The sequence below is a fragment of the Lipotes vexillifer genome, unplaced genomic scaffold, assembly GCF_000442215.2.
Source record: "Lipotes vexillifer unplaced genomic scaffold, Lipotes_vexillifer_v1.1 scaffold393, whole genome shotgun sequence".
Taxonomy (NCBI): Eukaryota; Metazoa; Chordata; class Mammalia; order Artiodactyla; family Lipotidae; genus Lipotes; species Lipotes vexillifer.
The window spans coordinates 2,261,812-2,287,269 of NW_006774564.1; the positions used below are offsets into that span (position 1 = coordinate 2,261,812).

At 45.6% G+C, this 25,458-nt stretch overlaps 1 protein-coding gene across 1 annotated transcript; it reads right to left on the minus strand.

The window, feature by feature from the left end:
• Positions 1-1,612: 1,612 nt before the first annotated feature.
• On the minus strand, positions 1,613-13,553 carry SYPL2 (synaptophysin like 2). The gene is made up of 6 exons (XM_007449321.1): positions 13,500-13,553; positions 13,265-13,339; positions 6,027-6,151; positions 4,764-4,965; positions 3,650-3,841; positions 1,613-2,276 (listed from the first exon to the last, which is right to left on the minus strand). The coding sequence occupies exons 1-6, from the start codon at positions 13,551-13,553 to the stop codon at positions 2,130-2,132; spliced, it is 795 nt and encodes a 264-aa protein (XP_007449383.1). The 3' UTR covers positions 1,613-2,129.
• Positions 13,554-25,458: the final 11,905 nt, after the last annotated feature.

A 25,458-nucleotide genomic window follows, 5' to 3' on the forward strand; every position in this document is an offset into this window, starting at 1 on the left:
AGGAGTCCTTGGCAGGAGTGCATACCCACCCACCCCCTTTCCCTAGCTGAAGGGCCAATTAGTAACTTAGGCCCCCAAATGAGAACACTTTATGCATCACATTTCAGATAAATTACAAATATGTACACAGAATCCAAACAAAGTTCCAGTAGAAGCTGCTCACAGACCCTCACAGGGGCCAGCTTGAAGAAAACTGAAGGTCATCCCTTTGTCCTCTGTGTCTCTGGAGCTGTGGGCAAAACTGTCTCCCCTTGTCCTTGAGTAGTCATGGGGACAGCTCAGGACAGAGAGGTTCAGACTTAGAAACACCCTTATCCCCATCTCCTATCTTCCCTCCTCAAACGCCTTCCCCCAAATCTAAAAAACAAAATACCTAATTTTTGAAGGACTCTGGAGCATTTGAAGATGTAAACCTCACACTCCCCTGTCAAGTGGGGAAACTGACCCAAAGAAGAAATGATTGGCCCTAAGTCAAAGGTCCTGCCGCCTAGGTACCCCAGTAATGCACACGTTACAATGGAGGGTGCTGAGGAAGGTGAGGAGGTGGGAGGGGTTGACTCAGTCCTGAGGAGAGACTGGCACAGGGCACATTTACCTTTGGGATGACATCTGGGCTAATTGGCACTGGATTGGAAAATGGCTGGATTCTGCCTTCTCCCTTCTGCCCTGGGCAGCCCTATGGCCAGGGCAGACTGAAATGTTTTGAGCTGGATGGGAGACAGATGGCCCTTATCCAGTCAGCACTGACTCTTGGGCCCTGGGGTCCGCAGAGGGACTGAGGAGGTGTCAGGAAGGGGAGACACACCAAAGACAAATATGGAACTGGGTCCCGAAGTGAAGAAGCACCAAGAGCATCAGCCTGCCCTGGACTGGGGTGGGCGTGTAGGGGGGATAGAGCTTGGAACACATGCGGAGGCAGGGGAGGAATGGCGGGCAAAGGGAGAGGGCATGTTCTTTCCTAAAGGTGAGAAGCGGAAGTAGGAAACGGGCCAGAGAAGGAGCAGGGTGGGAAAAAAATGAGCAGAGAGTGAGGAAGAAATGGGCCCATCCATCCATGTCCTGGGGCTCTGGGGCAACTTAGACTCATGATGGTCCTTTCTTACCCTTTCAGAGCCCCTATCTGGCCCCACAGGAATGAAAGGAAGGCCTGGACAGACTTTGAAAAGGACCTTGAACGCCTCAGACCCAAGAGGCTGGGGAAGGGAGAGGGACAGAGGGGTGGGAGGCGGGGAGGGCCGAAATGGAGATGCTCCTAGACCCCTCATCTTGTGTCCCAGGTGTGAGACCAAGCCCAAGAAGGAGGACAGGGAGGAAGGTAAGGAGTTTCTAGGGCAAGTATGAGTTTAGAGTGTTGGTGGAAGTGCCCCAGCCTGGAGGGGTGGAAGGACTAAGGGAATTTAAAAAAACTGATTCCCCAGCAAGTCTCCTGGCTTCTGTTTCTCTAAGTTGCAACTCAGTTGCAATTTATCTGCTCCCCACCAAGTCTCAGCCTACTTGGGACCCTCTGAAAGGCTGTTTTCTAGGCTAGTCCGCCTCCTGGGTTCCCACATGATGGGCTCTGTGGGCAAACAGAGGCCAGAGGAGAGGGTGGGGAGCATACTGAGCTCAGGCGGATTGGAGGTCAGCGCAGACACGGGGCCTTGATGACAGCCATTGAAGAGGGGTCACTAAACCACTGGTGGGCCCTCCATGCAAGGGGGCAGGGAGAAGGCTGCCAGCCAATTTCCCCTCCCCCCACTTTTACTGACGCTGGACAGACTGATAGAAGTGGCAGCTAGGAACCAGTCTCAGGTCTCCTGACCCCAACCTTTGCCTGTAGCAGAGGCTGGTTCTCAAAGGCTGTGAGGGTACATGTAAGACCCCAAGTAAGATGCCTGGGTCCAGGCAGTAGATAAGAAGCGCTGAGCTCCTGCCATCCGGGGCTCCAGCAAGAGGTGGGATAGGAAGTCACTGGGAGGGCTGCCCAGGTTTCCCACAGCTGATGCCTGCCCATCCAGTGAAGACGTCCCAAAGCTCAGAGCCCAGAATAATGGGGGAGGGGAGTTGGGGGAGGAAGAAGAGGGAGGTCCTGGAAGCCAGAGGCGGTTGAAGAGGCGCTGTCCTGTTGGGAGTAGCCGGCTGGGGGCCGCTTACTGCTTCTCCACCGCTCCCTGCTCAGCTGTGCTCTCCTGGCCGGCGCCCTGGCCCTGGTCCTGGCCCTGCCCATGCCACGGGGTCTCCTTGAACACAAACCAACAGTTTCCGGCCCACAGGAAGAAGCTGATAAAGCCAAAGAGCTGCAAAGACATCAGGGGGAGGGGGGCTTATGAGAATAGAAGGAGGGCATCCTGGGAACAGGGAGGGGGAGTACCTGTGTGTTGGGGGGAGGGGGAGGGGGAGGTGCAGAGGGCTAGAAAGACTATAAGAGACCTGGATGTAGAGTCAGGGTTTAAGGCCACCACCCACTAAGGGATTCTCTGGTGAAAGTGTCTAACTCTGTCCACAGCATGCGCCCAAGTTGTGGCTTGGTCGCTAGGAGAACCTGGCTCCTGGAGTGGAGCACCGTGCAAAGCATAGCAAGAAGCAAGGACTCTAGTGGCGCTTCCCACAGCGTCCGCAGGCCGTTTTCCGAAGGCCTTGTCGGGGTGGGTGGGGCCAGAGCTGTCCAAGGTGCTCCTTCCCTAGGGTAGCGACCCAGCCAGCTCTATCCAAATATTTATTCAAAATATTTAAAAACCTATCAGCAAGGAGTATTTAGGGGGAAGTGTACTGATGTCTGCAATCAACTTTGAAATGCATTAAAAATAAGATGGATCGATAGTTGAAGAGAGGCAGATAGATACAGGACAAAGCAAGTCTAGTAAAATGTTAATGGTACAGTCTAGCTGATGAGTGCGTGGCTGTTCATTGTAAAAGTCTTTCAACTTCGCCGAATGTGTGAACATTTTTACAGTAAAAGGCTGTGGGGCTAATACCTATCAGCAGGGTTCCAGCAAGGTCTAGAAGGCTCCCTGGTGTGCCAGCCATTAAACCTTTCAGTTGCTGGGCCCGGGGAAGGTTCAGGCCATTTTCAGGGCAGGGCTGAGGCGGCTGGGCTGACAGGAGGGCATTTGCAAAGCTCAGCTACTTACCAACTAAGATGGAGATGTTTCAATGTTCTAACAGCTGGGGTGGCCAAATACATGCGTATCAGCTAGACCCACCACTGCCCAAAGACCTTTTCCAGCCTGGAGGCCTGAGTGACAATAAGCCCCTTCTCACCCACTCTGGGTCTGCCCCCCGCTTTGAGCCCAGTCACAGCCCTAGGCTCCCCCTCCACCTGCTCATGTGTGTACATTCACACAGACTGTAAAGAGGCAGGAGGAGGGAGAGGCAGTCACAAAGAGCACGCCTGGAGGTGGGGAGAAGAGAGGGAAATGGGAGGCAGAGGGCGGAAGGAGGAAGGCACAGGAGGCTGAGTGGCTCTTGGGTTCCCCCTGCCCAAATGTCCCTCAGGCTCAGCCAGGGGCCAGCAGCCAGCATTAGGTGCAGGGGAAGCACTGGCTGCCAGTGCCGGGGAGGGCAGCTGTGAAGACACCCTCTCTGTCCCTCTCAGACCCTGCTGTGACAGGCCTGGGCAGCTGGGAGTGTGCTGCCTTCCCCAGACCCCTTCAGTGGCCACAGGTCTCACCACGGAGATGTTGGCCAGTCCCATGGAGGGCGTGGCCCCGGCACTGCACACCGCCTCCTCTCCATGGCACACAGACATGGCTGCTGTCAGGCTGGATGGTCGTGTGGCCCCCTTGACGTCAGTCAGGCCCTTGCCCCAGGCAGCTGCAGCTACCAGCCAGAAAAAGGTGAAGGAGACAGTCACACAGAAGTCCTGGGAGGAGCAGAGGGACAGGAAATACAATCAGAAAGGCCTCCATGATTCTGTACTTCTTTTCGTCTTGCCATAAGGCCCTGGGATCCTGGGGTCCCAGAACAGCTGCCTCTTCCTATCCTACCCAACACCTAGAGCTTCAGGGAACTCAGCTCATCCTAGGGAATCTGCCACCAAGAAAATCCCGCCAGCCAGGGCTACCCCTGCCCATGCCCTCAGAACTGAGGTCAGGTAACAATGTGCCCAGGCATCTGTTGGTCAGTGTCATCCCTAAACCCACGTGGCCTAAACTTGACACTCTCCCCATGCCCAGCCTTTCCTTTGATCACCACTGCTCAGTTACAAGTGGTGGCAGAGTGAGGGCAGACTGCAGGAGATAAATGGGGTCCCCTAAGGCACCCTTTCCACCTTGCATGCCTGGGATAAGGAGAAAGTAAAGGGGAAATAATATTGATAATAGCTAGCACTTATGGAGGCTAACTATACACCAGGTATTTTACATGCATGTTCACTGTATCCTTCCAAAACACTATTAGATAGTTATTATTTTATTCCCATTTTATAGTTGAGGAAACTGAGAGTTAGAGAGGTTAAGGAAATTGTCAAGAGCACACAGCTAGTAAGGGACAGTGCTGGGATTTGAACCCAAGCAATCAGACTTCAGCGCCTGCTTCTTGAAGCTATTGTGCCTACTTTGAGTAGAGCAAGCGATGGGAGCCTGGGACATGGGCCTTCCACTGGCCCGAGGACCTGTGGCAGCCCCAGCACCCGAAGGGACCAGCAGCAAAGAGCTGGCAGGGAGATTGAGGAGGTTCACATCCGAGTGTCAGTGACCCAGGAAAGCCACCATGTTTGTCCTCAGCCCAGACACGTATGTCTCCTCAGTGCCTCCACCCCATCCCTCCTGACTGTGCCCACTCACCACCAGGGGGAAGCGCCTGTTCTGTGTGTAGATGTTGTGGAAACGCAGGTAGAGGACGAGTGCAGCTATGGTGTAGAAGAAGGAAAAGATGCCCAGGGTCACGAAGAACTCGGCGGGGGCAGAGAAGTCCCCCATGAGATGCATGGTCTTGGAGGTGGATTCATCATTGCAGAGGGGCATCTCATACTGGACCCGGTTCAACCTGCAGGTGGCACGGAGCCCACCCTGAGCTCAGGGCGATCCTCTCCCTGTGGAGGCAGTGGGCTTCCCCTGCCCTAGGAGCAGTCCTGCACTAGTTCTCACCCAAGGACTCTTACAGAACCAAGAAAGGGGCAGGTAGGGAGGAAAGTTTCTGGAGGGAAACTTGCAGTCAGTACAGGAATTTCCCTGGAATTCTGGTCAAACTCTACCTCCCTCTCAGCCACCACCCCACACGCATCCACCCTGCCCAGATACGGTGAGCCTGTATTTCCAAGTATCTCCACGACCCTTTAGATTGTAACCACAGTATATATAGTTCATCTATTTCTGGTAGCCAAACCACCAGGGAAATCAGCTTCATTCTGCCCCTGGGAAAGCACAGGTCCACAGTGGCCAAGTTAAGATTGGAATCACCCATTCTCAGGCTTTATTTAGGTCCCCCAATGAGACTACACTGGACAAAATCAAGAGAGAAAAACAAATACCCTATTATGAACAAGAGACAGCTAACCTAACTTGGCTGCTGCTACTAGAAATTTCTGAAAAGCTGAGCCCTGTCCCCATTCCCCTCTGAACACTTGGGCTCTCCCTTCTCTAAGTTCCCAAACACTCAGGAAAGAGTACTGTCTTCTACCACCCGGTCAAGGTATACCTCCTTGTATTCTGGTGGTACTGGTGAGCATCCCCCATCAGCTCTTTAGGATCTGAGTACTGACAAGCTTCCTTACCTTCAAGGCAGGGAGGAGGCTGCTGAGGGTCGATAAGCCTTCACCCCACACTGCATGGGTTCTTCCTGTAGGAGCTGTTGTTACCTGCTATTGGTTATCCATGGACTGCAACGTTATTATAACAAGGATCTATTTGAGTTTCCCTTATATTTTTCTCTGGCCAGTGTGTCTGAAATTCCTAAAGGGCAGGAAGGACCTGAGCCTTGTAATTCTATCTGAAACTGGAGTGGCACACAACAAAAGGGCTTTAGGTTTCTGGAGGAGAAAGAGACCAAGCAGGTCCTGCCAATCCAATGAGAGAGGCTATGCGGGGTCACAGTCAACTCCTGCTCACCTGAAGGGATAGCCGAACGAAACAAGGATGGTGCTCACGTCCTTGGCTTCGTTGTTGCAGCGAACCGTTGCTCCTGTTTCCCCACTGTAGGAGCCGCAGGACCCGAAGGCGAAAACAGCAAAGAGCTGAGGGAGAGTGAAGCCCCTCTGAGAGTCAGAAGGTCTCAGCTGGCCAAGGTCTATCACTTCAGAACCACCCTCTGACTCTCAGCCGGTGCAGATATGGGGGCGGGGAGGGCCAGGAGTCCCTTTAATCAAGTCCCTCCTGGCCAGGGACCCATGGCTTCCTTTGGTCTCCCAGCCTCAGGGTGCTGTGTTCACTGCACAGCGAGCTGGACCAAATAGCCAAATGAATAAGGTTGACCTTGACTGGTACCTGGGAGGGAGATGAAGAGGGAGAAATGGGCAGTTTCCAGGTCTCCCCATCGGATGTGACACTGGAGACCACAGGTAGCCTCCTTAAGATGATGACTAACACAAAGCAATTTAGGCTTTGGAAACTTCTATCTCAAAGTTGGACTTGAATTTCCTCCCCAAGGGAGAGGCACCCTAGAAATAGATTTCCCTGCACCAATCTAGAGCAGGAGTGCATGGAATTCTTTCCATTTCTCCTTTGAAGCCATCAATGAATCTTGCCATTACCTTCTTGCTAACTTCCAATGGCTTCCTGCCTCAGTGGAGGTATAGCTAGAGGGGACGGGGGGCAGGGGGCAGAGGCCCGGCTGCTGTGTACTGCCAGCTAACTCCTCTCCCCCAAAGGCACCTTTCCTTTGGCAACTGTGCTGGCTAGGTTGATGATGGCAGTCCTGGCTCAAGCCCAGAGAGATATATCCTCAACTTGCCTTATCAGCCTCTGCTTTTTCCCCAGTGGTGTTTCCCTTTATAATCCGTTGCTGCTGCCATTTCTCAGTGTTAAGAACCAGAGGCGTTTCCGATCACATGAATTGTTTTCCTCTTCATCTTTCATCACATTTTACTAAACCTCCTGCCTTGAGTGACATGAAATTCCCTCATCCTATGATTTTCTAATTTCTTTCTGAGGATACACACTTTGGTTAGAAGGAGGGGAGAAAGTGGAGTCTCTGATCCTCCCACACCATCTGTTCAGGCCTCGTTTCCTGTTCACTTACCATTGGCTTGTGCACGATATAATCATTTGTATTAAGCAGTGAGCTTATTCTGTTAATTGTTCACTTTTTGTACGTTTCCTCGCGATTTGGTATCTTGGATATTAAGCACCTAGAAGACAGCTAATTCACATCCCGGTCCTGCATCCAGTGTTTATAGAATAGAGTTGTGCTCACAGTATTTTGCTAATGCTTGATAGTATCGTGGAGTGAAGAGCCCTGGATCAGGAGTCTGGAAATCCAGGTCCTGGTCCTGGCCCTGTCACTAACTGGCAGGGTGACCTCTAATAAGTCATTCTGACCTCTGAGTCAGAGGTAAAATGAGGGGCTTGGAGCAGGTAATCCAAAGGCCTTTTCCAACTCTATGATTCTCTCACTCTCCGAGGGTAGTGCTATCAGTGTGCCCTTGGCTGGGCTTGCCAGCAGCTGTGCTCTGTCCCTGGGTGGTGTCCGGTGCCACTGCCCCACCTTGGATCGCCTGGCCTGGCAGATCTTCATGCTGGAGCCACTGACCCCTCTCTGAAGGTCATAATGGGTACCTCTCCGTTTCTAGGAGGTTTAGTTCAAACAAATGACAATTGTCTCCACCTTAAAAATCATCCAGGAAAGGAGACAGTCTAACCTCTCTCCAATGCCTGCTTAACCTCCTGATCTGACTTAAATTACAGAGGCTGCAATAGAGCCCTGTTCGCTCATCTCCTTGACAGGCCTGGAGAGAAGTTACTCAAAGCCTCTGCATCATTATCCTTTACAGACTCCAAGTTGTCTCCCTGGCATAACAGTGGAACTTCTCTAGCTCGTCCTCGTAAGAATTCTCCAATCTTGTCAGCTCTGTTTCTTGTCAGTTCTCTGATTCCTCTTGGAAGTTTCTTTGTTCCTCTTAGCTTCTGGTGCCCAGAACTGGACACAATTAAGGCGTTACATTCTGGGAAGGGCAGACAGTTGGATATATTTTTACTGTTGGCAGTTAGCCAGTGAATGGCTCTGTAATAGGTTCCCCCCAAACGTAGGTACTCCTAACTTGGGGCAATGAACAGTTAGTTATGGAGCGTGCTTTTTACCAGCACTCTCTTGACTGGCACTCCTGACCATCTACAGAAAGATGTCATTTACTGAGGATCTACTATGTACAAGGCATTGTTCTAGGCGATATGATTTATTAGTGAACAAAAGAGAAAAAAAACCTTTGTCTTCATGGAGCTCCTACTATACAGCTGCACTATCCACAATGGTAGCCACTAGCCAAGTGTGGCTACTTACTTTTAAATTAATTAAAATTAAATAACACTTAAAATTCAGTTGCTCAGACACACTGGCCACATTTCAAGTGCTCCCTAGGCACATGTGACTAGCAGTTTCCATACTGGACAACACAGATTATAGAACTTTTCCATCATTGCGGAAGGTTCTGCTATGTCCAGATGACAACCTTGAGGTTCTGAAAATCCTGAACCCTGCTTTAAGATTCCTCTCTGGGCAAAATATACCCATAGTAACTTTAGTATTAACTGTATTCTCTTCTATTCTGATTCTTTGAAAGTCAGGAGCCTCTAAACACCTTATATAACTTTATTAACCAGAATATATGATTAAATCTGAACATAACACAGTCAGATGGTGTCAGATAACAGATGACAGTTGGCTATGCAAGTGAACGGATGGAGGAATCTCAGCAAAATCTCACAGGTTCACAGAACAAAAAGGATCTCAGAGATAGATTATCAAGCACAATAGTCTCATTTCATAGAGGTGGAAACTGAAGTCCCAAAAGATTAAGTGACTTCCCCAAGGTCACATTTAGCCAATGTGAGAGCCAGGCTTAGAATTCACAACTCCCGATTTCCGGTTCTGTGCTCTTCCTACGTCACCCATTCATTAATCAACAAAGAGTTATCGAGCATCTATTTTGTGCCAGGTGCTGCAGAATCTAAGTTGAATAAGACCTGGTGCCTGCTCTCAAGAGTTTGCAGCCAGAAAGGAGAGAGTCATGCTCAAATAAAAACCAAAACAGAACCCTGCATCACAGAGTTATAAAGGCTGAAAAAGATCTCTACTGTGTGCGGGGAGGATTGCAAAGAGAGAGGAAGTAGCTCTGCACCTGGGATGCAGGAGCAGAGAAAGACGTGCTTTCCCAGTCTCCTCTGCCTTTCTGTATCAGATATGCTTTCTTCCTTAACTGTGCCACAGGGAAGAGTGGGGAAGAACAGAAACCACCCCTGTCACCAAGCACAAGGCTCTGAGCCAAACAAGCTGGTCCTAAAGAACAGGAGCCACGAAGACATGGAGACCCTAAGGCAAGGGGCAACTCCAGAGCTCTGGTACCAACCAGCCTTCCTCCTCATGGACCTGCATTGCTGGGAACAGCAGTGGTCAAACACTGCCACCCTCCTCCCTCTCTTCCTCCTCCTCCTCCTCCTCTTCCCCCTCCTCCCTCTGCATCTCTTTTTTTTTTTTTTTTTAATAAATTTATTTATTTTATTTTTGGCTGCCCTTGGTCTTTGTTGCCGTGCCCAGGCTTTCTCTAGTTGCAGGACTACTCTTTGTTGTGGTGCACGGGCTTCTCATTGCAGTGGCTTCTCTTGCTGTGGAGCACAGGCTCTAGGCACGCGGGCTTCAGCAGTTGTGGTACGTGGGCTCTAGAGAGAAGGCTCAGTAGTTGTGGCGCACGGGCTTAGTTGCTCCACGGCATGTGGGATCTTCCTGGACTGGGGCTCGAACCCGTGTCCCCTGCATTGGCAGGCGGATTCTTAACCACTGCGCCACCAGGGAAGCCCTCTGCATCTCTTTTGGAAAGATGTCAGAATAACCTTGCTACTTTAAGGATGACGCTCCACTTTGGTGCTGACTTGCTTTTTGGTGATAATCCTTTGTCAGTCCTGAGAACACTAACATTTCCACTTAGTGCAGGGCACAAGAAAGACAAGTTCTCCCCCAAATCCTATTCCCACAATCATCTCACTGGTTTTTATGGACTCTGATGGTGTACTTTCGAATTCCCCACATTTACAGAAATACCTTATTTTCATTACAGAGACCCCAGGGCCAAATAAGTGACTTTGGCACTTCAAAGGTGAATTACTGATCAAGGGCACACCAAGTTAAAGGTAACGTGACGTTATCGATACAGTAACTGAGTGATCCAGGAGATTCGTACCTTACCCTCAAAGTGAGGATTTGGCAGTGACATCTGAATAATCTCACCAAAGGACAAGTCCAGCTGACAGTCTGCATAAGGGGGAAAGTTAGGGAGAAGGAGAGGATTGGGAACAAACACTTGCTGAATACCTCCTGGACTGCCAGGCTCATCATGGTCTTCCTGAATGCTCCAATGCTTTACAGATAATTAGCTCCTGTAATCCTCCCAGTGAGCTCATGAGATAGACCTTACCCTCATCTACAGGTAAAAAACTGAGACCCATGAAGATTTCATCACTTATCCTAGGTTCCACAGCTAGAAAGCAGAGAAAAACTAGTTCTCCAATAATTGGCATATGCCTATATTATTTTCCTAGCTTAGGGTAGACTTAGTGAGACCCCAGAACTGCAGTTGAGGTGAGATTAGTTACTCTTTAAGTTTTAAGGAGATACCCTAAGCTAAGCTCCTCACTAATAAAAGAATAACATTACTTTTGTCTCACCAGGATTCCAGTAAAACCTTTGCTTTTTGTAATAATGACAACAAAGTTTTCAATTATCATTACAATAACTGCAGGTTCGTCTGTGTTTTTTTCCCCCCTTTTCCAGACCGGAGTATTTGATCCCTCCAAGCAGGAAATATGCGAAAAGTCCCAAACGACATTTTCACTGTCATTTTGGTGCTGGTTCCTGGTGCTGGTTCCTGTGTTCACCTGCAGAGACTCAGAGCAAGTGAAACTCACTCTGAATTCAGGCTACCAGGATGGCAGTAAAAGCAAATCATGTCTCTTTATGATGCTACCCTTCGAATGAAGGCTGAGTGCAGAGCCTAGCCCTGGACTCTTGGATTGAGTATTATGAGAGAAAGGCATAACTTCCTCTCTAAGAAGCTGAGGATCTTAACAAGTCAAACACGGGGATTCCCTGGTGGCGCAGTGGTTGAGAGTCCGCCTGCCGATGCAGGAGACATGGGTTCGTGCCCCGGTCCGGGAAGATCCCACGTGCCGTGGAGCGGCTGGGCTCGTGAGCCATGGCCGCTGAGCCTGCGCGTCTGGAGCCTGTACTCCGCAACGGGAGAGGCCACAGCAGTGAGAGGCCCACATACCGCAAAAAAAAAAAAAAAAGAAAATCAAACAGGTCTTAATTCTTAGGGATCAGAACTGACTGTGGGAGGAGACTAGGCATTGCTTTGTGCAGCCTTATAGAAATGTTGTGGGTATTGGCTGGGGGAGGGTTGGGAAAAGGATAGAAAGGTTGAAGAAGGAAGCTTTTCAGAATCCCTCCCATGGAGGATGATTCCATGGTCTAACAACCTCATTGTTTCCCTCATCCCTTGACAGCCTTTCTCAAATTTCCCTTAGATCCATTTGTCTAGTTTAATGATAAAATTGTACCCTTACATTTCTGGTTCTGCTCCTCTGGACCACTCATAATGGATCCCTAGTTCTGGATGGTAGACACACAAAGCCTTAATATCATTCTTCTACGGCCCCCTCAAGCACTCAAGTGGTGGCTCATGGCAGGGAAGTGGGGGGGAGGTGAAAGAGCTCAGTCAGCAGTAGTTCCAACTGCTCTTGAGGCAGTAGAGAGAGTGGAAAGTCCCCAACAGGTCCCAGAGTTTGAACTTGGGAGCTCCGCATTGCTGGCCTGTAGCCCCAGTCAGGGTCTCAGATATCCAGAGGTAACCCCAAATGCACTATTGCCCCCGAATTCCAGACCTGATGATTCTCATCCAAAGGATAATTTAAGAATCAGTGACACAGTGCTAATTCCTGTCTCCGATGAGTTAAAAGCCCTTCAGAACTCAATCCTCCTCAGTAGTAATGGTAACTTATTCCCTAGCTGAATTCTGTGCTGAAAGCACATTAATTAAGTTATTCACACACCATTTGGTGTGTGGATTGTCTAACTTAAATCTCTTCTGTGATAGTGCAATAACTGCTCTCGAAAAGTCTTTATGATTTGAAAGAGTGACTGCACCTGTCCACATTCCTAATTTATACCCAGGAGGCCTTGGGCACCGCGAAGGACAGAGAACATGATAATGTCTCAAAGTACCAGTGAGGCAGGAGAAGATGGTATTTCCCCTATACCACTACAGGGGAAACTGAGGCCCTGGGCAAATGATTTCTTCAAGGTCACAGGATAAGTCTAACCCAAGGGCAATGTTCTAGCATGCCAACCCATTTAGAGCAGAAAGGGACCCTAGGGATGGTCTGAACATTTGATTAATATGGAAACTGAAGTCCAAAGAAGAGATTTGTCCAGGGTCAAGTAAGTAGAAAAGGCAGGTCCAGGTCTAGAACCCAGGGCCCCAGCTTTCCAGCTCAATATTCTATCTTATTCTACAAGCCACATTTTGGCTGATTTTTATTCTGTCTTACTATTTTTTCTTTTATGTAATCCTAGAGCCATGAACTCCATTCATTCATTCATCCACTCCCTCACGCAGTTACAGGAACGCAGATCACTCTAGGGACCGCAACAGGACAGCTGCCATCAAGGACCCTGTCCCATGAATCCACCTCCAGGATCAGTCAGGTCCTGGTGGGTTTGGGGACAGGATGGTTTCCATCGCCTGCTTCCTTCCGTCCTCTGCCCTCTGCAGCTTTCCTCATTCCCACTTGTCCTCTTCGCCCCTCCCGCCACCGAGAAGTGGTATGTGCAGGATCAGAACTCTGGAAAGGTTACACCCGGGTCCTCTCGCCCGGGTGAAATGTGAGCGCCCTGGGCAAAGACTCCTTGCACATAGAAGGACCGAATCCGGGGCTCCGCATGCTTCGTTCCTCACCCTCCTGCCACCAAGCGCTGGAGAAGCAGCCCCAGCCCGCCCCTCCCCCGCCCACCTGTCGCCGCCCCCCACCCTTCCTCCGGGACCGGCCTCAGCACCTCCCCGCCCCCCACTTCGGCCATATTGCTCGGGTCAGCGTCACAGCCCAGGCTCCCGAAATAGCCCTCGTCGGGGGCAGCGACTCACCCACTGGAGAACTTTGATGAAGCCCAGCGGCTCCTCCAGCCGCCTCCAGCGCAGCCCCACGAGCAGGCGGTCCACCTGCGGAGACAGGGCCCGGGGTCAGGGCGGTGGGGGACCCAGGAAAGCGCTGGCCCTCTTCCTCCCACTCACACCCGGGAGAGAGGGCAGAATAAGGGTCGGCCCGACACCCAGGTGGAGAAGGGGCGGCGAGAGAGCCCCAGGGGCGTGCAGGGAGTACCTGCTGGCGCGGCGACTTGTCCGTCGTGCGACTGGAGCTCTCCGTCGAGGACATGCTGGCGCGGCGGGGCCGGGGCGCGGCGCGCGGTCCACGGGGACCGCGGTGGGGCTCGGGGCTGCTGACCCGCGGCGGGGGAAGCGAGCTGTACCGAAGCGCGAGCGGCCGTCGGCGGCCCGGGATCCAGTCTGGCTGGGTGGGTCGCGGGGGCGCTGCTGCTCGCGCTTGCCGCGGCCGCGGCCGCCGCTCTGCCCCGCCGGCTGCAGAAAACCCCCGAGTCCAATTCAAACTTCTGTCAAACTCGCGAACGAACTTGGCAATAGAGTCACGTGGCGTGCGCTTGAGAACCCTCCTCCCGCCCCCTTAGCTCCCGGGTCCCTGCCCGCAGGATGCCTTAAAGGGACCTGTGGCCTCTGCGGGCAGTTCGGCCGCGAGGGTGCTCAGGTTCCTTGCCAGAACCCTCCAGGGCCAGTCCCAAGCGAGACATCACAGCTGCCCCGACCCATCGCCAAAGTCGGGAACCAGCCTGGCGCGCTGGCAATCATCGGCTTCTAGTTTATCTTTACCAATTTTCCTGGATTTGGAGCTGATCTGTGCCGTTTTTTCTTCTTTCACACCATAATACTCAGAACCTAAAGGATTTTCATAAAGGCATTATCAGGGCTGAAATAAAGTTCTAAACTTACGGTTAACAAACTGCTTGCTTCCAAAATTTTCAAGAGCCAGTACAGACGAAATGGGCAATAGAATGTAACTGACTTATTGTTCTGTCTAGTTAGGCGTTGCTTTAATTTGTTAACACCAAAAGCATTCTTACGTTAGTGATTTAAAAGTTATGGATCATTTAAAAGTATAAACTCAATCTCCTTTAAAATAGCCCTCGCCATTTAAATGAGAGTGAAAATATTCTTTGAGGAATGGCGGGGGAGGGGGGAGTTGGCTTAGAAGATGTACTTTGTGTTGAAAAGTTGCCATATGATCCACCGTAAATCGGTCCCTAATTTTCAAGATGTGTTCCGCAGGAGCCTGAATGAGTGATGATGAATATTACACATTCAGTTTACCGGAGTGTAAATATAAGTAGTGAAAGGTTAAGTGATTTGCCCAAGGTCACTGAGTGAGCCAGTGGGAGGTAGCCAAAGAACCTGCCTTCACCTCCTAAGAATTGACTTGTAAATGTGCATCCATCGCCTGGGAATCATTCCTGGAGGCCCCTTCTGGTACTTCAGAATGACTGTTTTTGAACATTTAGCTATTATTAATACAATTCGTTCCCCCACTAAATAAGTGCCTTCCAAGGTTGGGGTGGGGGGAGTGACTGGGGTCAAGTCACCTGGGCTTGAAGGGAACTTCTCCAGTGGACTTCCATGCAAATCTAGGCTAAACAAGGAACTACTGAGTCCCCAATCCACTTCAGATTCCTTTTCTATGGAATAGGGATAATAATTTCTGTCCTTATTTCATAAAGTGATCATGAGGCTTAAGTGGTGTGAGGTATGTAAATGCCCACACTACACAAATATGAAATAATCTACTCATTACCGCTGTCAACAACAATATGCATGCAGAATACAACACAAGCAGAAAAGAATCAGAATAACACAACAAAATCCACACACCCACCAACCAGCCTTGTTAAATTTTAACACTCTTCCTCATTTGTCTCAAATCTATTCCTTAAAAACAAAATTAAAATGGCATATAAAATTGAACCCCTGTGTGTGTAGTATTCCATCCTATTACAAAATATGATCCATCACTGTTTATTCACCTGCCAAAATACATTTGGGTTATTTCCATTTTATTTTTTTACTATTATGAGTAGAGCTGTTAAAAAAAACATTTTTTGTACAGGTTTTTGAGTGAAGTAAGTCTTTATTTCTAGGATAAATACCAAGAAGTAGGATTTCTAGATTATATGTCTAACTTTATATGAAACTACCAAACTGTTTTCCAGAGTGGGCTTATCGTTTTGCTTTCTCACCAATAATGTATTCCAGGTGCTTTGCATCTTCTCCAGACCTTGGTACTGTCAGAATTTTTTTAGCCATTCTAAAAGGTACATGGTGGTACCTTATTGCCATTTTAATTTGCATCACCAATAGCTAACGATGTCGAACATTGTGTATGTGCTTATTTGCCATCTGTGTATCTTCTTTAGTGTTCAAGTCCTTTGCCCATTTTTTAGTTGGGCTGTTTCTTACAATTGAGTTCTGAGAATTCTTTATATATTCTGAATGCAAGTCCTTTGTTGGATATGTGATTTGCTAATATTTTCTCCAGTCTGTAGTTTGTCTTTTCGTTCTTTTAAGTGTCTTTTGCAGAGCAAAATTTTACATTTTTGTGAAGTCTAATTCATCTTTTTTTAAAAATGGATCATGATTTTGGCATCATGTCTGAGAACTCTTTGCCTAACCCTAGGTCACATGTACTTTCTCCTGTGTTCTATCCTAAATGTTTATAGTTTATGCTTTCCATTTAGATATTTTTGAGTTATTTTTTGTATAAGGTATGAAATTTAGGTCAAGGTTCTTTCTTTCTTCCTTCCTTCCTTCCTCCCTCCCTCCTTCTCCTCTCTCTCTTTCTTGGCATGTAGACGTCCAAATGTTCTAACAACATTTTTTGAAAAGACTATTCATTCTCCATTTAATTGCTTTTGCACTTTTGTAAAAAAATCAGTTGGCCATATTTGTGTGAGTCTATTTCTGGACTGTCTGTCTAATCTATGTATCTATGCCTTTGCCAATATCACACTGTGTTGGAAACTGTAGCTTTAAAGTAAATCTTAAAATAGGGTGATATAATTCCTCCAACTTTAGTCATCTTCTTCAAAATTGTTTTAGCTATTCTAGTTCCTTTGCCTTTCAAAATAAATTTTAAGATCAGGTTGTCCGTATCTTCAAAAAATTCTGCTGGGATTTTGATTAGAATTGCATTAAATCTACAGATCAATTTAGGCAAAACTGACATCATTTCCCTGTTGCATTTTCCAATCCATAAACATGGCATGCCTCTCCATTAATTTAGGTCTTTGATTTCTTTCATCAGCATTTGAAGTTTTAAGCATACAGATCATGTACCTGTTTTGGTTAGATTTATTCCCGAGAATTAAATTGGGGGGTGAGCCATTATAAATTATATAATTTAAAATTTAAGTTTCCTTTTGACAGTTGTATGTAGAAATATGATTTTTTCTGTTGACCTTGTATCCTGTGACCTTTCTAAACTTACATTTTAGTTCCATGAGTTTTTTGTAGGTTCCTTAGGATTTTCTATGTAGACAATTACATTGTCTGCAAATAGGGAACGTTTTACTTCTACCTTTATAACCTGTATGCCTTTTATTTATTTTCCTTGCCTTATTGCACTGGCTAGGACTTTCAGTATGATGTTGAATAGAAGTGGTGACAGTGGACATCATTGGATTGTTCCTGATCTTAGGGGAAAGTATTCAGCTTTTCACCATTTTGTATGATATTAGCTCTAGGATTTTTATAGATGCCCTTTATCAGCTTGTGGAAGTTCCTTTCTATTTTTCTTTTTTTAAAATTAATTAATTCATTTATTTTTGGCTGCGTTGGGTCTTCGTTGCTGCGCACGGGCTTTCTCTAGTTGCAGTGAGCGGGGGCTACTCTTCGTTGCGGTGCGCGGGCTTCTCATTGCGGTTGCTTCTCTCGTTGTGGAGCATGGGCTCTAGGCACAAGGGATTGAGTAGTTGTGGCACGTGGGCTCAGTAGTTGTGGCTTGTGGGCTCTAGAGCGCAGGCTCAGTAGTTGTGGCGCACGGGCTTAGTTGCTCCATAGCATGTGGGATCTTCCTGGACCAGGGATTGAACCCGTGTCCCCTGCATTGGTAGGCAGATTCTTAACCACTGTGCCACCAGGGAAGTCCGAAGTTCCTTTCTATTTCTAGTTTGCTGAGAGTTTTTAATCATGGATGGATGTTGAATTTTGTCAAATGCTTTTTCTGCATCAATTGATAATGATAATGTATTTTTTCTTCTTTGGATAATTATGACAAGTATGGTAGATTACACTGATATATTTTTTAGAATATTAAAAGGATATATAAATACATATATAAAATATATATAACTTTAAAATAAAGTGTATGTATACACACACATACGTACATATATATATACATACACATATATACATACATACATACATACACTTTATTTTTAGAGCAGTTTTAGGTTCACAGTAAAATTGAGCAGAAACTGCAAAGAATTCCTGCCTCCCTATCCCCTCCCTGCACACAGCCTCTCGCGTCATCAACATCCCGAATCAGTATGGTACATTTATTTGTAACAATCAATAAGTCAACACTGACACATCATTATCAACCAAAGTCCATAGTTTACATTAGGGTTTACTCTTTGTATTATATAGTCTATGGATTTTGACAAATGTATAATGACATGTATTCACTCTTATAGTATCATGCAGAATAATTTCACTACCCTAAAGATATCCTGTGTTTTACCTGTTTATCCCTCCCTCCCCCTCACCCCGCAACCAACCGCTGATCTTCCTGCCTCCCTATTTTTGCTTTATCCAGAATATCATACAGTTGGAATCATTCATTATGTAGCCTTTTCAGATTGGCTTCTCTCACTTAGTAATATAAGTGAAATATATACAATAATACATAAGTTTCCTCTATGTCTTTTCATGACTTGATAGCTCATCTCTTTTCAGCGCTGAATAATAACAGTCCATTGTCACAGTTTGTGTATCCATTCACCTACTGAAGAATATCTTGATTGCTTCCAAGTTTTGGCAGCTATGAATCAAGCTACGATAAATGTCCACGTGCAGGTTTTTGTGTGGATGTAAATTTTCAACTCCTCTGGGCAAATACAGTTCAATTGCTGTATTGTATGTTTGTTTTTTTTTTTTTTTTTTTTTTTTTTTTTTTTTTTTTTTCCTTGCGTTATGCGGGCCTCTCACTGTTGTGGCCTCTCCCATTTGCGGAGCACAGGCTCCGGACGCGCAGGCTCAGTGGCCATGGCTCACGGGCCCAGCCGCTCCGCGGCATGTGGGATCTTCCCGAAACGGGGCACGAACCCGCGTCTCCTGCATCGGCAGGCGGACTCTCAAGCACTGCGCCACCAGGGAAGCCCTGTATGTTTGGTTTTATAAGAAACTGCCAAACTATCTTCCAAAGTGGTTGTACCATTTTGCAGCCCCATCAACAATGAATGAGAGCTCCTGTTGCTCCACATCATTGCCAGCATTTGGTGTTGTCAGTGTTTTGGATTTTAGCCATTCTAATAGGTGTATAGTGGTATCCCATTGTTGTTTTAATTTGCAATTTCCTAATGACATGTTATGTTGAGCCTCTATTCATATGCTTACTTGCCATCTGTATATCTTCTTTGGTGAAGTGTCTATTCAGATCTTTTCCCCATTTTTAAATCAGGTTGTTCATTTTCTTATTGTTGCCTTTTAAGTGTTCCTTGTATATTTTGGATAACAATACTTTATCAGATATGTCTTTTGCAAATTTTTTCTCCCAGTGTTTGGTTTGTCTTCTCATTCTCTTGACAGTGTTTTTTGCATAGCTTTTTTTAAAAGTTTTAAACTTTTTTTAAAGTTTTAAATTTTAATGAAGTCTGACATCAATTTTTCCTTTCATGAGTCATGCCTTCGGTGTTGTATCTAAAATGACCTCACTGGCTTCCCTGGTGGCGCAGTGGTTGAGAGTCCGCCTGCCGATGCAGGGGACACGGGTTCGTGCCCCAGTCCGGGAAGATCCCACATGCCGCGGAGCAGCTGGGCCCGTGAGCCATGGTCCCTGAGCCTGCGCGCCCAGAGCCTGTGCTCCACAAGGGGAGAGGCCACAGCAGAGAGAGGCCCGCGTACCGCAAAAAAAAAAAAAAAAAAAAATAACCTCACTAAACCCAAAGTCATCTAGGTTTTCTCCTATGTTACCTTCTAAGTCTCATAGTTTTGCATTTTATATTTAGGTCTATAATCTCGAGTTAATTTTTGTGCAGAGTATAAAGTCTGTGTCTAGATTCTTTTTTTTTGCACGTGGATGTCCAGTTGTTCCAGCACCATTTGTTGAACAGCATATTTTTTCTCCACTGAATTGCCTTTGCTTCTTTGTCAAAGATCAAATGACTATATTTTTGTGGGTCTACTGACTGATTTTTGAATACTGAATCAGTCAGCTTTGAATTTTTGGTCATGATGTGTTATTCTTTACATATATATATTCTATAATATATATGTGTATATTATATATTGAATTCAATTTTTAAATTCTGTTGATAATTTTTTTTTTTTTTTTGCCATGCCAGTGCACGGCATGCAAGATCTTAGTTCCCTGACTAGGGATCGAACCTGGCTCCATGCAGTGGAAGCACCGAGTCCTAACCACTGGACCGCCAGGGAATTCCCCTGTTGAGGATTTTTTTTCATCTATGTTCATGATGGCTATTGGTTTGTAGTTTTCTTTTTTGGACTCTCTTTGGCTTTGTTATCAAGGTAATGGTAGCCTCCTAAAATGAGTTGGAAAATCTTCCCTTCTCTTTTTGTTTTCTGGAGAGCTACTGCTTTTTAAAAAGCTGAAGCTGTATTGTGGCCAAATCGACTGTACATTCAAGGTAACGTCACTCAGCATTTTTTTTAATCCATGAAATTTATTCCACAGCAGGTTTTTTTTTTTTTTTAAATTATGTCTGTTAGGAGTAGAGGCACCCTACCAAAGGAGACTGACCACTTGCCAAATTTGTCCTGAATAATTTTTTGTTTCTGTGTTTATTTTAGATAATCTTGGGAGACCCTGAAGACTTTTTGGACTTCAGGTAAAATGACTTCTACTATTTGGAATCCTAATTCTGTTGGATTTGGATTTATAAACAATTTGTAAAGGCCTAATACATTTCCAAACCACTTAATCTTTGTATATACTTCAGAAGAAAATAGTTTACTTTAAGGGAAGAAATATATATATGTGTGTGTATATATGTATATATGTAAAAATCAATGGCTGTTATTGTAATGGAAAATAAAAACTATGACAATTATTGTGTGAAACAGTGATTTAAATATTTCTATTTTTTTCTGGAACCAGTGACACAGAGAAAACATTCCTCCATAAACAAAGATATGGAAGTGTGTATTGCTGAGGGATATTGGTGATCAGCAAATACTTCTATTTGCCCTGAAAATCAGATGTATGAAGGGCCATAGTAGAAAATAAAATTGGAATGGAGGTTGGGGGTAAGGGCCTTAAGTGATAAGCCCTTAGACTTTATTGACTACTCACTCAGATTTTGAGCAGAAGAGGTGATAAAGAATAGAGGTTAAGGACCCAAGTGAAGTGAGACAGATCTCAGTTCCAAACCTAGTTCTGCCACTTAGGAGCTATGTTTCCTTTTCAAGAGACTTAATTTTCCTAAGCTTCTATTTTCTTATCTACAGAATGGGGTTAATGACAGTATCTACTACAAAGGGCTGTTATGAAGGTTAAATAAGGTAATATAAAGAGAGCCTGGTGCCTGCCACATACCAAATATTCAATAAATATTCGTTGCTATGTGGTAGAACTGTGATTCAGAACTATTAATCTGGCAGCAGTGTGTATAAGTGATGTAAGTACATGGCTTTCCTTCTTAAAACAGAACCAGAGCCTTTCAAGGTTTATGCCAAGAATACTTCAGGAAGTTGAATCTCCAGGTGGAGTGGCATGTGTCTGAAATTGAATTAACAAGATTTAGAGGCTACTCTGACTGAAGGTCAGGGAAGAGGGAATCATGACTGCATTACTGTTTTCTATATTCCAGTGTACCCGTATACTGTGCTATTTTTAAGCACTGAAATTAAGGTATTTTTATTGGTGTAATACCTTATTTTAGACCTCGGTCAGCAGTTTTATTTACTCTTCTTAGGTCCTCTTCAAACCCTCCTTCCTCCTCCTGCTCTAACCTCCTCCTCATCACTAACCATAAACCATTACCATTTATCACCATAAACCCTCCCATCCCCTCCTTACCACCCAGTTCCAGTAACTCCCTACCTCTTCCAAACTTCATCCTCCACTACGCTCTCTCAGCAAAAATGCTGAGCGAGGACTAAAAAGGAGGAGGCTTTGAAGTAGGAAATCTCCCCATAGGGGATGGAGAAGGGTCAGACCCAGCTAGGGCCATCTCTTTCGGGCTCACAGGAGAGAAATCATTTTCAACCAGAGGAAGGAGTCCTGAAAACCCTATGGGTTGCTAAACTGGGCAGGAAAGTCTAGAAGCTCTTCCTAAACCAGCTACATCATAGATGATGTGTATGGATATGTGTGGGGTAGGAGAAGTGAAGCTGCAGAAAGCAGCAGAGCCAGTAGTGGCCATAAGGATATTTTGTAATTTGTTTACAATTTTTGTTTTTAAATGTGTTAAATAATACTTAGTTACATTAATATTTTTAAAACTTTATAAATTCTAAACATGTAAAAAAATCCAGTATTTTGGCTTTGCAGGTAATTAAAGCAGAAAGTTTAAAAATATAATTTTGCTCTAGTATTGTAACTACTCACTAAGAGAAGAATCAAAGATGCTTTTAAGTGTGAAAGACCATTGATGACAGGTATAAAAATAGGGAATGTCACATCAGGACTATCAAACATTGTCCTGTACTATAAGATATGATGTCATGATCTGGATCCCAAACTGTTTTCTTTCTTTCTTTTTTTTTTTTTTTTTTTTTAATTAGAGAGAGAGATTTTGTAGTTTTCCTTTGCTTTCCTTTGGTGTCAGCACCAAGTACCAAAATATTGGATTTTATTTCATTAAGTGTGCAGAATTCATAACATTTTTTAAAAATTAATGAAACTGCTGCTAATTCATATGCCTCCAAGCAAAAACCCTCCTCTGTTGTTGCTTCCAATTTGCTTGTTGCAGAAAACCAGATGAATTAGTTAAAACTACTTTAGTGCAGACACCTGACTCAAACAGGCTTAAGCAGAAAAGGAAATTTGTTGCCTCCTGTAACTGAAACATCCAAGAGTTTTAGTCATGACTCGTTCCAGGGGCCCAAATGATAACATCAGAACTGGATTCTTTCTCTGCCTCTGTCTCTGTCTATCTCTCCTCTGCTTTCCTCTCTATGTTGGTTTCATTTTCCAGCTGAATTCTCCCCCTTGATAGCCCAAAAACATGTCCGGTCTTAACATCGTAACAACCTAGCAACCCCATAAGAGTTGCAGGCGAAGTTCTGGGCAGGGCTCTCAATAGCCCAGGTTGGGCCACATTCCCATTTCAGAATCAGTCACGGTGTGGCCAAGGGACTGGCCAGATCCTTGTACTCATTCTTGGACCTTGTGGGTAGTATCAGTCCTATCAAAACCACAAAACTGAAAGTTAGAACTAGTTTACCCAAAGGAAAATCAGGGTGCTTTTGCATAAATAAGAAAGAATAGTGAACAAGCAAAAACAACGATGATCATTACATCAGATAACAAACTGTAGGTGTTAGAACTGCACCTAGAATCATAGCAAATTGGCTCTAAGAGAGGATCGAAGAATGTTTCCCATAAATAAAGTCGATGAACTCTGGTATGTAAACTTTGCGACATCTCTTTCAGTAGTTTCAAGTGATTTTTCAGAGCTGAGGGCATGGAGATGTTCTTCTGCAGAATCACCTTCTGTCAGCTCTTTAAGTGCGGGCACCTCTTAGGGTTTTATTCTCTGAATAATTAAGTTGTCACATAAATGATCTCTGGAGAGGATGAATTGTACCATAATCTGACAAGCTGTATTTCTCTCATTTGGGATTGTACCAGCAAATCATTAGGTTGTAAAAAGAACCTCACAGGGTATCTAAGCCACCTGGAGTACAGACAGAACAACCCTTAAGTGTAGAGTTTAAGAACTAAAGGAATGTGGGATTGTTTTCCAGAATGCAGCTAATTTTCAAAATGAGATGTCAATTAAATAAATATCAACTGAACACTGTTCCATTACTGATTGCTTCCATAGTATTTATTTCCCCATTCTTCCAACAGTAGTGCCCAGATTTTGTATAAGGCAAGCCATTTATGGCCAAATGGTTTAAGTAAGATAAATTCCACCTCTGGTTTTAGAAGTAGGTTCTGATTGACTTATGGCACTATTTCTGGTCATAATAATTCATTCAAGGATGGGAATATGACCCAATTTAGGCCAGTTATACTCAATTCTTGAACACCTATTTGAATGAGTAAAAATCTCTCTCTTAATTGGATGTAAATCCACATGCACATACCTTAAGGAACTATTGGCAGCCATCCTGCACCAGGAAGGGAGAGTTTGCTGAGGATGAAGCCAGTCTCAGGAAAAACTAGGAGAGAAAAACTAGGTCCTGGTCACATTATTTGAGTTGCTGGGTGAAGCCATGCTTGAAGCCATGTTACTTGTGGACATTTTTGGTAATGTGCACCAATAAATTCCCTTCACTTTTTACAGTCAGTTTGAGTAGAATTCTCTGTTTGTTACCTGTTACTCTAACACAAACCCCAAATGAATACAGTTCTATGCTAACCACTTGGAGGTAGTGTAAGACTACGCAGGTTTAAGGGCACGGGCCTCAGCAAGACTGCCCTTACTTCAGATGCCATCCACACTTTGAGAGTCCCCAGGTCACCCACACTTCTGACCAACTGGCAGAAATTCAGGGGTTCCCATTATCCCATCAGGTTCAATAATTCACAAGAATAAATCACAGAACTGAATGACTCAGGAAAGCACTGCACTTAACAATTACAGTTTTATTTAAAGGATACAACCAGGGCCAGCCAAATGAAGGGACACATAGGGTGAGGTCTGGGAGGGTCTTCAACATGGAGCTCCCATATCTTCTCCCTGGGGAGCCAGGACATGTCACCTTCCCAGCACACCCGTGTTCACCAACCAGGGACTCCTCTGAAACTCAGCATCAAGACATTTTATTGGGATTTCACTGGGAAGGCATGACTGATTGGATCATTGGTCACATGATTGAACTCAGTCTCCAGCTATGTTAGAGATGTTTCCTCAAGCTCTCCCTCTCTGCTGTCCCCTCTGCCTCTGCATTAATTCAATCTCTCACCCGCTCTCACCTGAACTCTTAGTATAGCTTCTTAGTTGCCATTCTTATTCCATGCCACTTTCCCACAGGTTTGGCCTCCTTACTCTGGCAGCTTCTCTGCCTTGATTAAGCCCCAGGGGATGGGCTTAGTCTGGAACAATAGGGGTGGGATTTCTTTGAGCCTATTTAACCTGTGCAGAAGACATTCTTGAAGATCCTCATTATCTGAAACAGAGAATACAATTAAGGGGAAATTTAGGTTGTTTCTCCTCACTATTCCCTCTCCCTCTTGCAAAATCTGCCTTTTTAAGGTTCATGTCATCTATCCATTCATCTTTTCTCCCTTCTGAATGCAATGATCTTCCAAACTCTTGGCCACTTTTCTCATTCTCTGAAGATCTGCAAGCACCTGGCTCATGGCCTTCCGGTCCCCTCAACTTCTGCCACTCTCCTGGGCAATTATAAAGTCCATGTGGCCTCTTAGCTTCCTGTTCTCATTATCTCCAATCCAATGAATTTCTTCTCAACTCTGCATCATCCATAATCCTCTTCTGTTTTCATGCTACCATGTCTCCTTGGCTCTCGTATCAACTCTTATGGCTTTAGACACAGTCTGCGTGCTCATGACTCCTAGCTATTCTTCCAGCTCAGACCTCTCTTCTGAAATTCATACCTCCATATTCAGCTGCCTTTTCAGCATATCCCTTTATATGTCTCATACTCGGGCATATCAAACTCAACTTCTCAAAACTTAGCTATTGCTCCTTTGAACTTCCTAGGACAAATCTACTGCATTTCAGCAAATGATACCATCAGCCATTCAGTTGTGCAATCTATCTTCCTCACCCCCTTTTATCCTATCAAGTCCTGTTCATTCTACCTCCAAGATATATCTTGAATCTGTTTATTTTTCACTA